The 14,060-nt window shown below is 44.2% G+C and overlaps 2 protein-coding genes across 6 annotated transcripts in view; both read right to left on the minus strand.

The window, feature by feature from the left end:
* Nucleotides 1-12,977, minus strand: part of LOC126490991 (zinc finger protein 112-like) — a 39,389-nt gene extending 26,412 nt beyond the window's left edge. Inside the window, exon 1 of the mRNA XM_050126360.1 lies at nt 12,896-12,977. The gene's annotated coding sequence lies outside the window, so the exon portion shown is untranslated. The remainder of the gene's footprint in view (nt 1-12,895) is intronic.
* The window catches only part of LOC126491010 (zinc finger protein 112-like), a 56,256-nt gene continuing 43,272 nt past the window's right edge, over nt 1,077-14,060 (minus strand). For 3 of the 5 annotated variants that reach the window (XM_050126383.1, XM_050126385.1, XM_050126388.1), the window contains exons 2-5: nt 10,626-10,674; nt 7,961-8,087; nt 6,748-6,837; nt 1,077-5,838 (exon numbers count right to left, since the gene is read on the minus strand). In XM_050126383.1, coding sequence (XP_049982340.1) covers nt 4,079-5,838; nt 6,748-6,837; nt 7,961-8,087; nt 10,626-10,640 — 1,992 coding nt within the window. In that variant the 5' untranslated portion in view covers nt 10,641-10,674 and the 3' untranslated portion in view covers nt 1,077-4,078. Of the gene's footprint in view, nt 5,839-6,747; nt 6,838-7,960; nt 8,088-10,625; nt 10,675-12,161; nt 12,836-14,060 lie in introns of those variants that run through there. The other 2 variants (XM_050126384.1, XM_050126387.1) reach the window with 2 other exon arrangements.

Raw genomic sequence — 14,060 nt, forward strand, 5'->3', positions numbered from 1 at the left:
AAAGAAAAAAAACCAAGTTATACAAAAAAAAAAAAACCTAATCATTTTAAATAGTGTGTATGCACGTTGTTGATTATATGTTTCTTCACCATGTGAATGTACTTCGGAGGAAGCCATGCGACAGCATTCTGGCTGGGCTCCAGAATGTTAGTTAGCACTTAGCGCTAATAAATATTTGTTTAGCAGATACCAGCTGTTTCTCTTCTTACTCTATTTGAGTCTTGTCTAGGAGTTTCCCAAGAATACGGAGCCTATGCAAAACTTGGTTTGAGAAACCAGGAAAACTGTGGTACTTTATGAACTGAGAATTCTATTTTTGGAAACTTAATTCAGATTGTGTTGAGCTTATGGAAATCAACTGGATAAAGCATAAATATAGAGAAAAATTAAAATGTCCTGAGAAAAGGAAAAGTGCTTCAGTCCTTAGAGGTATTACCCTGCAGCTGTGAAAGGCTAAATTCATTCTTGTCTGAGTCTTCTTACCACAGAACTGTGTGAACCCAACACCCACACAGCAACAAAGGTGTCAGGTCCCCTGAAACGACTTACAAAAACATTGTGATCCATCTAACATGGGTGCTTGTAGTTAGTTGTTATACTCTTTGGGCTCCTTTGGGGGCCCACCACCCAGGTCCCAAATAAACACACAGGGATACTTATTATTACTTTTAAATGCCTGGCCTTAGCTTGTTTCTTGTCAGCTTTGCTTAAATTATGTCTACTATTTGCCTTACCTTTCTCTATTTTTCTACATCTTTTCTTTTCTTCTGAATTTATGTCTAGCTGTATAAGTGGGTGGGTAGCCCTTTTTCTTGCTCCTTCCTCTCTTCCCAAGGTTCTCCTATTTATTCTCTCTGCCTGCCAGCCCTGTGAAGTGTGATCCTAATTACTCTTCTCAATAAAAGCCCATAGTCAGATATTGGGATAAAAACTGAAAAATCAGAGAAGCAGAGCAGCAGCCACCAGAGACTTCTTGCCTCTCTGAATTCTCTGGTCAAAAGGGCTGAGATCCTGTCTCCAACCCCTAATCACCTCCGCTCTCCCCACTCTGCCTTATTACTCCTGTCTCCTATCTGTACAGACCTCCAGACCTCTATGGTTATTTGTTAACTAGTGGCTAACTCCACCCTCTAATTTCCAGGCAAGATTTATTTGTCAGAACACAAAATATCAAGCATTTACCCTTTTGTCTAAATAAAAAGCAAAGGTTAAAATTAACATAAAGAGCTATATATAAGGCCAACAACTATACACAATATAGAGCATCAAGAAGTATATTAACAATGTCCAGTCCATTTGCATTTGACAAATTGAGAGGAAATACTCCATTACTTATTAATCCAATCTTGATGAGTCCAAAGGGTTGTGACTAATTCACCTCTCATCCTAATTTGTATTACCTACCCAAAGCTATCTTCTTATATCTCTAAACTTTATACATCTTACATTCCTTTGTGAGATTCTAGTCTTCAACTCCATCAGAGACCCTCAAAGGAAATATTACCTGAGTAAACAGGAAGTGCAAGCAAGCAACTTCTAAAACCTGTGAGTAATGACAGAAACAGCAGGCTGACTGGACAGTCACACAAGGTTCCTCTATAATGTTGGAGCATTTATCTTCGGCCTATAAGCCTACATATCTGACATACTCTTCTGTGGAGGATAATTCTGAAGGGCTGTTCTACTTTGTCTTCGCAAAGTTGAATAGTTGATTTCTTTTGTGTCCTGCCTGTCCAATTTGGGCGTAACTGTCAGCAGATGACACAAGAGCAGTTTCTTCACCAGTGGCTAACTTCTACCACAAAGAAAGTAAACTCCATATGGAATAACCTCAATGCTCATCTTTTCTGACATTGGTGCTGCGAGGCTATGTTATTAAAACATCATAAATACCATATTCTGCAGATCTCTGAGGTGTTTGAAGACCACCTAACTAAAATATAATTGGTTGATCTTGAAAACAACCTAAGATGAATACAAGTTCCATTGGAATAGGTGACTATTTACCTGCATTACTTTATTATCATAGTATGTAATAGTAACTTTAAAAGACTAGAATTTTGTATTGCATTGTTAAATGAACAGTATAGGTACAATATCTTAAACCAGAGTGATATGAATAGTATGTTCTAACAAAAGTAACCTCAAGTTTGTTATCAATATACAAAAATATAATAAAATGTAAAAAACTTATGACTAGTAGTTTTTTTGGTTTAAAAGTACATTAAACTCTCTATTATCCTATTACAGCTATACCCCCCTTTTTCAGAGTAGATTCAGTAATGTACCCTTTATCCTCATATTTCTATATCCTCCCTTTTTCTTTTTAGAACAAAAACCCTAAATCTAACCTCCTTTGTTCAGTTTTTTTCCTGACCATTTTACCACAATGTGTAAGCATATCCCTTAAACAATTACAAATATCCATAGCCCACTGACCAAAAACCATCTTCCCACTACTTGAAAATGTGGGTTTCATGTTCTCAAAATTACTTCCTGTTGTCTGGCATCTTTAGAGGAAGCTGAAAAATAACATCGAAATAATTACCAAGTCCTGGAAGAGGTAGCTGAATCATTTGTGGTTCAATCTCTGCATAATGGAAACATGTAGGGCTTATCTCAAGTCCTAGCTAGGGTAGTCTGTGAGGCTGGGTTATCTCAGCTAGCCATGTTGAAGCTGTCTTGAGGCATTTGTAATACAAACTCAATCTTTGGATGGTATCTGTCAGTTTGGCGGCATTACCACAATCCAGGTGGAATTGTTTTGGGGCCCCATCTTCCTTTTAGAGACTCCAAAGGACATGCGTAGACATGGTCATATTTCACTATAGAAAACATGGTTCACTATAGAACACATTTTAAATATAACAGGCAGAAAATGTCAAAGTGGTTAAAGGACCAAAATTTGTTAGGTACATCCAGAGTACAAAAACTTAAGGACCATAACTTCTAGCAAATCTGTGACTATAGAATCATCCTTTTCAGAACTCAATGCAGTGGCCCACTGAAATCCTGAATATGTACCTATGATATGGTGGACACATTTTAACATTCCAAATTCTGCAAAATGAAACACAGCCACCAGCCAAAGATCATTGAATACTCTTTGGATTACTTCCTACAGGTACTGGATTTTGGCTGTATAAAGAACAAGTAGTGCATTGCCTTATACTTTCCTTGTATTGTTGCCTAGTGATAGAAAAATCTTTTATCAACCTCTTGCTAATGACATGCTGTTTTTTTGTTGTTGTTTTTGTTTTTGTGAAACTCTGAGGGTGCTAGCACATTCAACCAAGTAAATCAATTTCATCACTATCTTGTACTAGAGAGCCTGGCAGACCCATATGGAACCTAATATGTGTTATATAGATGGGTGATTTCTATTTCTGATTATTTCTCATAACAGAATAAAGTCAATTTTGTATCATCAAAACTTACTTTTTATATTTATGGTTGTGAGCCTAGCCTTTAACGGCTGAGCCATCTCTCCAGCCCCAAAACTTACTTTTTAATTGGACAAAAGGGAGAAAAGTTGTGGAATTATCTTGCACACTGTAAAGATTTGTTACACAAACTGGTTTAATGAAAGGCTGACTGGACAGTAACCAGGCAGAAAGTATAGTTGGGCCAAACAAACTAAGAATGATAAGGGATGATAAGGAATAGCAGGTTCAGGAGACTCAGGTCAAACCAGAGAGAGAAAGATGGGTGTGCCCTATTAAGAACAGGGATCACCACATGCCAATGCATATTTAAGGAATATCAGTTAACTTAAACTGGAAGAGTTAGTTAATAATAAGCCTGAGATACTAGTCGAGCATTTTTAAGTAATATTAAGCCTCTGCAATATAATTTGGGAAGCAGCTTCTGGGTTCAGATATTAGGGACCAATTGGCTGTGATAAATGAAACTTCTACATATAATCAAACTTTTGCTATTTCCTGCATACATTCGGAGGAAGTTCTTTGATCCTCTCCAGGAGCTGGTTGAGATGTTGGCAAACACTTGATGAATCTCTATTCTGTGTTGTTTCCCAGCAACCACTGGCATTCATGTTGGATATAAACACTACTTTTCATTAACAAAACAGAGCAGTATTTGACAGGCCTTCATCTCTGCATAGGTTCTCAGAAGGATGGGAACCATTCCTATACTCTTCCCTCCTATAGAAACTATCACTGCTATGGACTTTTTGATGCATCAGAAGACCTGAATTCCTGCTGAATCCCTTACCACATGTGTCACACTTATAGTGTTTCCTTCCCGTATGGACAAGCTGATGAGATTGAAGATTTGACTTCTGGGTGAAACCTTTCCCACACAACTCACATTTAAATGGCTTCTCCCCAGTGTGGATTCTGTGATGTATCTGGAGATTGTAATACCTATTGTAGGCTTTTCCACACTCAACACACTGGTAAGGCTTCTCTCCCATGTGGACTCTCTCATGGACCAGGAGACTGGAGGCGATACTAAAGCCTTTGCCGCACTTTTCACATTTATAGGGTTTTTCTCCTGTGTGAACCCGCTCATGAATTTGAAGATTACAGTTCCATCTGAAGCCTTTGCCACATTTTCCACATTTATAAGGTTTTTCTCCTGTGTGAACCCGCTGATGAATTTGAAGATTACAGTTCCATCTGAAGCCTTTTCCACACTCCTCACACTTATACGGTTTGTCTCCAGTATGAATTCTCCGGTGACTTTGAAGGTTTGAACTCCGATTGAAGCCCTTCCCACACTGCTCACACTTGTATGGTTTCTCCCCAGTGTGAAGTTTCTGGTGGTCTTGTAGGTAGGAATTTCGACTAAAGCTCTTCCCACACTCCTCACATTTGTATGGTTTCTCCCCAGTATGACTTCTCTGATGGCCTTGCAGGTAGAAACTCCGACTAAAGGCCTTGCCACACACCTCACACTTGTATGGTTTCTCTCCAGTGTGAACTCTCCGGTGGGAGTGTAGGTAGGCACTCTGGCTGAAGCACTTCCCACACTCCTTACATTGATATGGTTTCTCTCCTGTGTGGACTCTCTGGTGAATGGTAAGAACCCATCTGTCACTGAAGCCTTTCCCACAGGTGTTGCATTTGTGTGGCTTAGGTTTCTGCTGATCTTGGGGGCTGGAACTCCAGTTAGACCCATTCCCACTCTCTTTATAAGTAGGTTTCTCAATGACGTCAAGTTGATGGCTTGGAATACACAATTTTTGATCGAAGCTTGTACTGCATGCATATTTATGTGGTTTTTCCCTGGGGTACACTGCTGAAAAGTCCTGGAAATGTGGGGGCAGATTAAAGTGGTCACCACACTCAGAGTTATACACAGTCTCTTCCATGTGAACTTTGTGCTCAGTGTTAAAATTTGAGCAATGTGTGAAATCTTTTCTACACTCCACACCTGGATATAGTTTCTCTTCAGAGTGGATTTCCTGAGTAGCTTGAAGATATAAACTCTGACTAGAAACATTCCTAGGCATTTGCTGGCCTTTCCATTGGCAACTACATGACCCACTGAGATGTGATTCCTGCCAAGACTGCTGGGCTCTCAGTGAAGGAAACTCTTGACTTCTCAGAGAGGCAGAGTCATCATCTACAGGAGGCAACACGTAGTTCCCATCCTCAGAAATCTGAACCAGCCGCCCTGCGCACACCAGGAAGGAAGAATCTCCCTGGTTCTGAGACTCAGTGTTGCTCTTTAGACATCTTTTCATGGAATCCTGATCCCTGGGTAACAAGCCTGCACCCTGTGGCCAGGTCTGACAGGAGGAGAGCTCTCTGGGACAAAGGGAGCTTAACTCCATGTCTTCATCATTCTCCACAGCACGTCCACCCTGGCTTCCTATAGGATGAGAATCCAGACAAACACACAAGTGAACATCTTACTGAGAGATGCTGGTGTGTAACACGTGGCTCACATCAGGAGACAGACAGGCCACACTGCTTCTGTGGAGACTGACAAAACACCTGACGCACACAGGAGACACAAAACCAAGGCTCTGTGGGGGCCTCAGATGTGGGTTTTCTGCAGGGCAGTAGTAGAGCAACCTTTAATCCCAGCAGTATGGTGGCAGAGGTAGGCAGATTTCTGTGAGTTCAAGGCGAGCCTGCTTTACAGACTGAGTTCCAGGACACCCAGAGCTACATAGAGAAAAACCCTGTCTCCAAAAACCAAACCAAAAAAAATAAGTAAATAAATATAATAAAATAAAATAAAACAATACCAAAAAAAAAAAAAACAAGAACAACAAAAATATCTGGGTTTTCCTAACAAAATCTGGGTATAAAATGTGGTCGCATTCAAAAGTTCTAGAGAACTATAAGCACAACACTGTGCTTCATCATGGGTTGTTAGGTGATTCAGTAGAAAAAACAAAAGCGGATATTCCCAATGTGGAAAAATGTTTTTGTCTTTATAAGCATGAATATGAGTATAAGTGAGTGGGGCCTCTCTTTCTGTATGTGTGTATATGTGTTCGCTCCACCCATGGTATGACTGTGGAGGTCAGAGAACAACCTGAGGGAGTCAGCTTACTCCCCCAGAAAACACAAAGGGTCTAGGGAAGGAACTCTGCTTGGGGCAAGCAGCCTTACCCAAGGAGCCTTCTCAGCAGCCCTGCTCTAAGCACTTTAAAAGCCATTATACTATTTGTGAAGTGGGGACCAGTGGAGAGTTAAGAAGAGAAATGCTATGCCCTGCCCCTGTTAGGGAAAGCACTCCCGCCCACTGGTCCAGCAGCATCTTTCCCACCTGAGATCTCACCTCCTTGGGCCTCCACCATGCAGAGCTCCTCTTCATTCTCCAGCTGGGCTATCAGGCCTAGTGTGAACGGCTGGTGTGCTAGTGGTAGGAAAAAAGGAAAGAAAAGAAAAAAAAAAAAAAAGAAAGAAAATCAAAAGTTTGATGATGTCTTTTGCAAATAGTAGATAAAAAGAGTAGGAAGTAGAGAAAGCAGAGCAGTTTCAAGGCCACCCTTAGCTATATAGTAAGTTTGAGAAGAGCCTGGCCTGGGTTATATGAGACACTGAGTCAAAGAAATAAAAAACAAAGAAAGGGAGGAATGGAGGGAGGGAGGAAGGGACAAAAAGAACTCTCAAGCTGGAAAGATGGCTCAGAGGTTAAAAGCACTGGCTACTCTGCTAGAGAGCCAAAGATTAGTTCCCGGCACCAACACAGCAGCTTGCAACCACCTCTTAAATCCAGTAGTGGGAAATTTGAAGCCCTCTCTGGCCTCTGTAGGCACCTGTCCTCAACATGGTGTGTGTGTGTGCGCACGCACACAATCTCACACACACACCCACACACTGAATATATTTTAAACATACCTCCCAGTGAAATGGACTAATAAATAGGAACTACCACACAGCCTATAAAACAAAACTAGCTAGAAGCACATTGTAAATGGTTTTATATGTAAACCAATGCAAGGGGCCTCTGTCCCCACTGTCCTACTCTACTTCCTGTACACACTATGACAAAAGGTCCTGGGGGAGAAAGGTTTTATTTCGTCTTATACCTTGAAGCTCTTCATGGTGGGAAGTCATGCCTGACTCATGGCAGGGGCTGGAGACAGGAGCTGGAGCAGAGACCATGGAGGGTGCTACTTACTGGCTTGCTCCTTACAAAGCTCAGAGGCACCTGGCAGAGCAAGCACCACCCACAGTGGGCTGGGCCACAATCTTAGCAATAATCAATCAAGAAAATCCCACACAGACTTGGCCACACGCCAACCTGGCAGAAGCATTTTCTCAAGTGAGGCTCCTCTTCCCAGACGACTCTAGCTTGTGTCAAGTTAATAAAACCAAGCAGGCTCCCATATAGAGCTCAAAAGACAGATGGACGGAGCCATGAGAAACCTGTGCTTCCAGTTAGACAACCAAGCCCAGACAACAACTCCAGCAGTTCCCAGGCTCCCAGTACTGGTCCCAGTCGCTCATCCGGGAAACCCAGACCCCATCCTCACCCACTGAGAGCAGCATCCTGAAGGTCTCCAGCATCACATCACGGTACAGCTTCCTCTGGGCAGCGTCCAGCAGCCCCAGCTCCTCCTCGCTGAAGATCACAGCCACGTCCCTGAACGTCACCATCTCCTGGGACAGCAAAACTTGCGGGTTATAACTACAGAAGCGGTGAGGCTGAGATGTGGAGGGAGGACTTTGTGGGACTCAGAGCCTCTTAGCTGGAAGTACCTGTCTCTGCCTGCCTTCCATCTGCTGAGCCCACCCGCCATGAGGGCTGCAAAGAAATCATCCTATCTGTGTGTGCTTGTGTACATATTTTGGATGCAGGCTCATGTGCACGCACAAATGTGTAGTCTATGAGTATGTATGTGCATTTTGCCCACACCTGTGCATGTGGCACAGCATGTATCTGGAGAACTTTCAGGAGTTGGCCCGGTCCTTCAACCTTGCAGAAACACAGAGCAGGGCCGTCTCTCTTGCTGTTTCTGCAGTACTGTGTATTCCAGGCTATCTGGTCTGCCAGCCTCCAGGTGGGTCCCCCGTGTCCTCCATAGCAGGATTATAGTTGGGCACCACCACATCTGGTGTTTTACACAGATTCCAAGGATTGAACTCAGGTCCTTGCGATTGTGAGGCAAGTGTTCATATCTGCTGAGCCATATCCGCAACTCCCTCCACATTGCTTCATAAGACAGTATATTCTCACTGACTTGAAGCTCACTAATTAAGTCAATTTAGTAAAAATATTCTTTTGTCACATAATAAATATTTTTTAAATGTTATTTTTTATTTATCTGTGTCTGTGTGTGTGTCATGGAGCTCATGCATGCCATGGTGCATATGTGGAGGTCAGATAAAAACTTTGGGGAGTCAGTTCTTTCCTAATTTGTGGTTCCCACAGATCTAACTCAGTCATCAGCCTTCGCAGCAAGCTCCCTTACCACTGAGCCATCTCACTGTCCCTCATTCACTCTCACTATTTCCTCTTCTAGAACGTCACTGTACACACAGGATTGTTTTCACTTCCGTTTACATTGCAAACATTTTGCGTTATTGCTTTGTTATCTGGCTTTCTAGAGAATTCTTAGATGTTTATACTGCAGACCTGTTCAAGCCTGTACCTGCTCCACAGGACTTTCTGAGCAGCTTGCCCTTGGCTACAGATGGAGAGCTCTGCCCTGCCCTCCTCTCCCCTGCCCTCCTCTGCCCTGCTTTCTTCTGCCCTGCCTACTCTGTCCTGCTCTGCAATGTACTCTGATTTTTCACTCTGACTTTACACTAAACAAGGCTGACTATCCTGACCTAGAAGGCAAAGGCCCCAGCACACACAACATCCTGAATGAACATGGCTCCCCCATCCTCAAGGAACAGCATGACTATTCCTGGCTCCTTCAGGCCTGTGAATGAGGTGATGGTTGGACAATGACTACGGCCTACAGTGTGGAGGACTTTCATGTTCAATATATTCAAGGCTAAATAGTGAAATCTTTCTGTCTCTCTCTCTCTTCCCATTCAACCCTTCCCAGAGTATCAGAGACCCTGATGAAAGAGCTTAGAGGTGCTGTGGTTAAGAGCAATGACTGCTCTTGCAGAGAAGAGAACCCAGGTTTGGTTCCCAGCACCCAAATGGCAGCTCACAAACCATCTGTAACTCCAGTTCAAGGAGAAGTGACGCCTTCTTTCTCTTCCATTGGGAAAGACATGCCTCACAGCTGTACATACAGGAAAATCACTCATAGGCAAAATAAAAATATATAAATCTTAAAATAAATTTGAAAAACAAAAGAAAAACACAATAAAGTTTCTCAGCTGTCCCCTACGGGAAAGGTATACAGATGCACTGATGTGTATGCTATGTGCACGTGCGTATGTGTGCGTGTATATATGTATATACTAGAAATCTCAGGAGTGACAGGTCTCTCAGACCGCGGCTCATGTTGCATTTCATCAATGTGTGGTACCAGGGACAAATGTCGACATTTGCCCAATGCCAGGTGTGTGTCGCTCCCTGGGCCACACGGCCAGCCTCAGAGCAGTCTTGTGAGCCAAGGCTCTCCACAGGGAAAAGGACACAGAGACATCAAACTGTGGGAGCCTCCGGGATTTCCGAGTTTGTGGGTGGCGAACAACTCAATGCAATCCACTCAAGAGTTGGAACGCACACCACTGCTAGTGGAAAACATGCCAGTTCCACACTACAGCACAGCAAACAGAGCTAGGGGTGTGGCTTTAAATGGCCATGGGGACATTGTAAGCAAGATAATGATGTGACTAATTTTTAAATTTCTATTCCCTTTTATACTGTTCATAGACTTGTGTGTTCTAGTGCTTGGCCCACAGGGAGTAGAATTATTAGCGGTGTGGCTCTGTTGAAGAAGGCGTTGGAGGAAGTGTATCACTGTGGAGGCAAGTTCTGAGGTCTCAAGTTAAGGCCAGTATGGCACACAGTCCCCTGTTACCTGTGGATCAAGATGTAGAACTCTCATCTCCTTCTGCAGAACCACAGCTGCCTGGATGCTACCACCATAATAACAAAGGACTAACATCTGAACTGTAAGCCATCACAAATTGAATGCTTTTCTTTATAAAAGCAGGGGTCATGGTACCTCTCAGAGCAACAGAAACTCTAAGACAGAGCATGTACAGCACAGCTGAAAATCACCTCACCTGCAACTGGGCCATTTTCTCCTCCTTTCTTCCAGGAAATGGTGCAGACCTGAGAAGACAGGACAGGATGACAGACGCCATGAGAGGGAAAATACAAGCTTGGCCAGGTGAGATCCAGGTGCCCCTTGCCTCCAGAGGCAGGCACACACATGCTGCAAATCAAGTCACATTCCAGCTACCCCCAGGATGTCCCACCCTAGGCTACAGGCAGGGACGGCCTTCCCAGGTGTTCTTACTTCATACCGGGCATCCCCCAGATGTTCACTCCCATCCTGGGAATCGTGGCCAAAAAGGGTTTTGGCTCCAAGCAAGCAGCATCAAGGACAAATTTCCTGTGTTCAGAGGTTGGTGCTGGGCTGTGATGGTTCAGCAGAAAGAGTGCTTGCTGCCAAGCCTGATGACCTGAGATTACTTCTCAGGACCCACATGGAGGGAAAGAACTGGCTCCCACAGGCGGTCCTCTGACATGAGCTTCTGTCATTACACACTCGCTAATAACTGTAAGTCATTCTTTCAAAGGTGTGTGGTGCTAACGTGTGTGCTCATGGAGTAACCAGAGCTATGTTCATTAACCTTCTACATTTCAAATCTGCCATCTGCAACAGGGTTGTTATCATTCAGTGATAAGGGCTGCTGAGATTGTGTGCACCAGCAGTGGATAGCTTCTGTAAGAAATTAAACCTCTCTGTCCCCATGAGTGTCTATAAGATTCATCACAGAACTGACCTTGCACTCTAACCCCAGTGAGAGAATTGAGCATGCCTAGGTGGTAGAGCCCCTGCCTAGAATCCCCCAGTGAGGGGCTGGGGTGTGGCTCGGTGGTAGAGCCCCTGCCTAGAGTCCCCCAGTAAGGGGCTGGGGTGTGGCTCAGTGGTAGAGCCTCTGCCTAGAATCCCCCAATGAGGGGCAGCATTATAAGCATGTTGTTTAGCAAAGTCTTCTAAGATAGACTTCCCATCCTGCAGGGAACCTCCTTAGATGGCGAGTGTAGTAAGGGGAGACAAAACATTACATGATACTGGGAAACTCAATAAAATTCAGGAAGTGAACAACTCCAAAGCTTCACGAAGTCTCAGACACTGACCAGGTTCACTAGACCTTGCCCTTCCCAGACATTTATAAGCAGTAAGGAATATTTAGTGACAACTCAGCAAGCTGAGCTGCCTAGAATATGCTCACACCCGCAAAAGTCCCAAAGGCAGAGACCGGCTGAGCTGACAGACATTCAGAACAACGGAAGCACCTGGCTGACCTGCCTGCAGACTGCAGTGTGCTCCAGGTTTCCAGCTTTGTGAGCTGTCACCATGCTGGAGGGGGCTTTGGTGATGCAGCTGCCTTTTGAGTCATTTCTGCTTCTATAAGTAACCCCTCAGCCATACTCCTGTTAGTAACCCCAATAATTGTGTGACAATACTCATGGGGAGACATGACCAAATAAACGTCTACTCGTTCCAGATAGAGAACCAATGATTGCCGAAAAAGTCCAACATGGTGACCCAATGAGTTTTATTGGGGTTGTGCATAACAAACACCTACCTAGCGTTAGCTATTGATGAGACTATTCTTGCTGGCACTGATGTTAACAGCCCACATGACAACCTTCATCTCACTCTGAACGGTGCCTGTATTTAGGGTAGTAATCACGAATTCATACACATCACCCTTTGCACATTCTAAAATGGCTTTAACATCTTTGGAATGGACATTCTTTAACATCCCATCAAATAGCAACAGAAAAACCCAGGCATTAAGGATATGGTAAGAGGGGTGAGGTGTGGTCAGGCTGGGGCCAAGGACCCTACAGCAGGAGCTCTGAGACCATCTGTGGGTCACTGGGGCTTCCAGGGACTGGGGCGCTTCCTCGAAATCTGGAAAGCACTAAGAGCAAAATAATAACTAAGAGCTGGTGCCGGGCGCCCGCTGTCTTGAGCCTTGCAGCAAACACGAGCTCGTTCTTCGAATGGTACCAATGTTGGGGAAGAAACGGGGCATAGACGTAGACGACTGTGCATTTCCGACAGTGGCTAGAGAGACGGCTGGGGGCTCCCGGCTCCCATGACACCCTCCATCCCGGTGACTGACAGCCCCGGCCAGATCTGAGTCAATGTGCGCAAGCGCGGCACGCTCCGGCGGGCTCATTCACAGCAAACTCGCCTCCTGCCCTACTGAGACGGATTTCCTTCCCAGCATCCACGCCTGCTGCCTATCGCCTCGGACAACCTGAAAACTATCGGGAAGATGCGGGAGGGGACAGCAGAGGGAGGGCTCACCTTTCTGAGAGGAACGCGGGCCACGGCCTCGCACACCTGGGCCGGAAGTGATTCTTCCCGCGCAGGATACCGGGAGCACACGTCCCAGAATTCCTAGGGGACCAGGACAACACAGGCTCATGCAGAGGAAGTTAGAGTTGAACCTAGGATTTCCGGACTACATTTCCCAAAATTCCGCACAGAGTGTGCCGGCCCTCTAAACTCTTGCTATGGAAAGTATCCTAGTCTAATGAGGATGGGACTGTTACGGACTACATTTCCCAAAATTCCTCACACAGTAGGCTGGCCCTTTAAACCGCAGGCAGCGGAATATTAACTAGAGTCCTGCGGTTTGGAGTCTCACGGACTACATTTCCCATAATTCTTAGGGATCCTCCTTGCCTTTCCAGAGCAGAAGTGTACCATAACTAGATTATCTCATAGCTTCTGGTTCTTAGCTTTCCTGAAGGTGCAAATCTTCTAACCACGAAGCTTTCCCACCTTTCTCTGGAAGACTGTGTGTTAAACGATGACTTTCTAGAGCTTGTCGGGGACCGCGTCTGTTGTAGATTATAATAAAATAGTCCCACAATAGCCCAGAATGGAGTGTAGTAAAAGGTTATTTAGGGGGAGACTCACAGAGCAGCAGTCTTCTGAAGGAGTGGGGAATAGGGAACCAAATTCAGCAGCCAAGAGGCTGTGCAAGTGTTTACATCTGTATATATACTACACTTGACCACGCCCTAAGTAAGCTGGTATCTTAAAGGCTACTGGTTGAATGAGTTACCACAGCACCTCCCCTTTGGTCCAAAATAAGAGTTCTAAGCATAATACAAAACTATATACAATAAGAACAAACATCAAGTATAAAAATTAGAATTACAACCAGCATAAACAATATCAGACAAGAAACATAGACTAAATGTTTTAATAGTTATCCTATCCTAAGGAGTCTTGTATTAGAAAGGCTTTCCTAAGTCATGGAAGAAAAGTAACTATGACTATATAGTGGAACATAAGGGCCAGCTTGGGGTTTCTGTCCCTCCCGGTACACCACAGCTAGCAAGCCCCAAAGAAAAATCACACAAGACTACATTAGGTTATAAACTGATTGGCCCAGTAGGTCAGGATTCTTATTACCTCTTATAACTTATATTAACACATTCTTCTTATCTATGTTAGCCAC

The sequence above is a fragment of the Alexandromys fortis genome, unplaced genomic scaffold (genome assembly GCF_014885135.2).
Source record: "Alexandromys fortis isolate MF-2015 unplaced genomic scaffold, M_Fortis_MF-2015_v1.1 scaffold_240, whole genome shotgun sequence".
Classification (NCBI taxonomy): domain Eukaryota; kingdom Metazoa; phylum Chordata; class Mammalia; order Rodentia; family Cricetidae; genus Alexandromys; species Alexandromys fortis.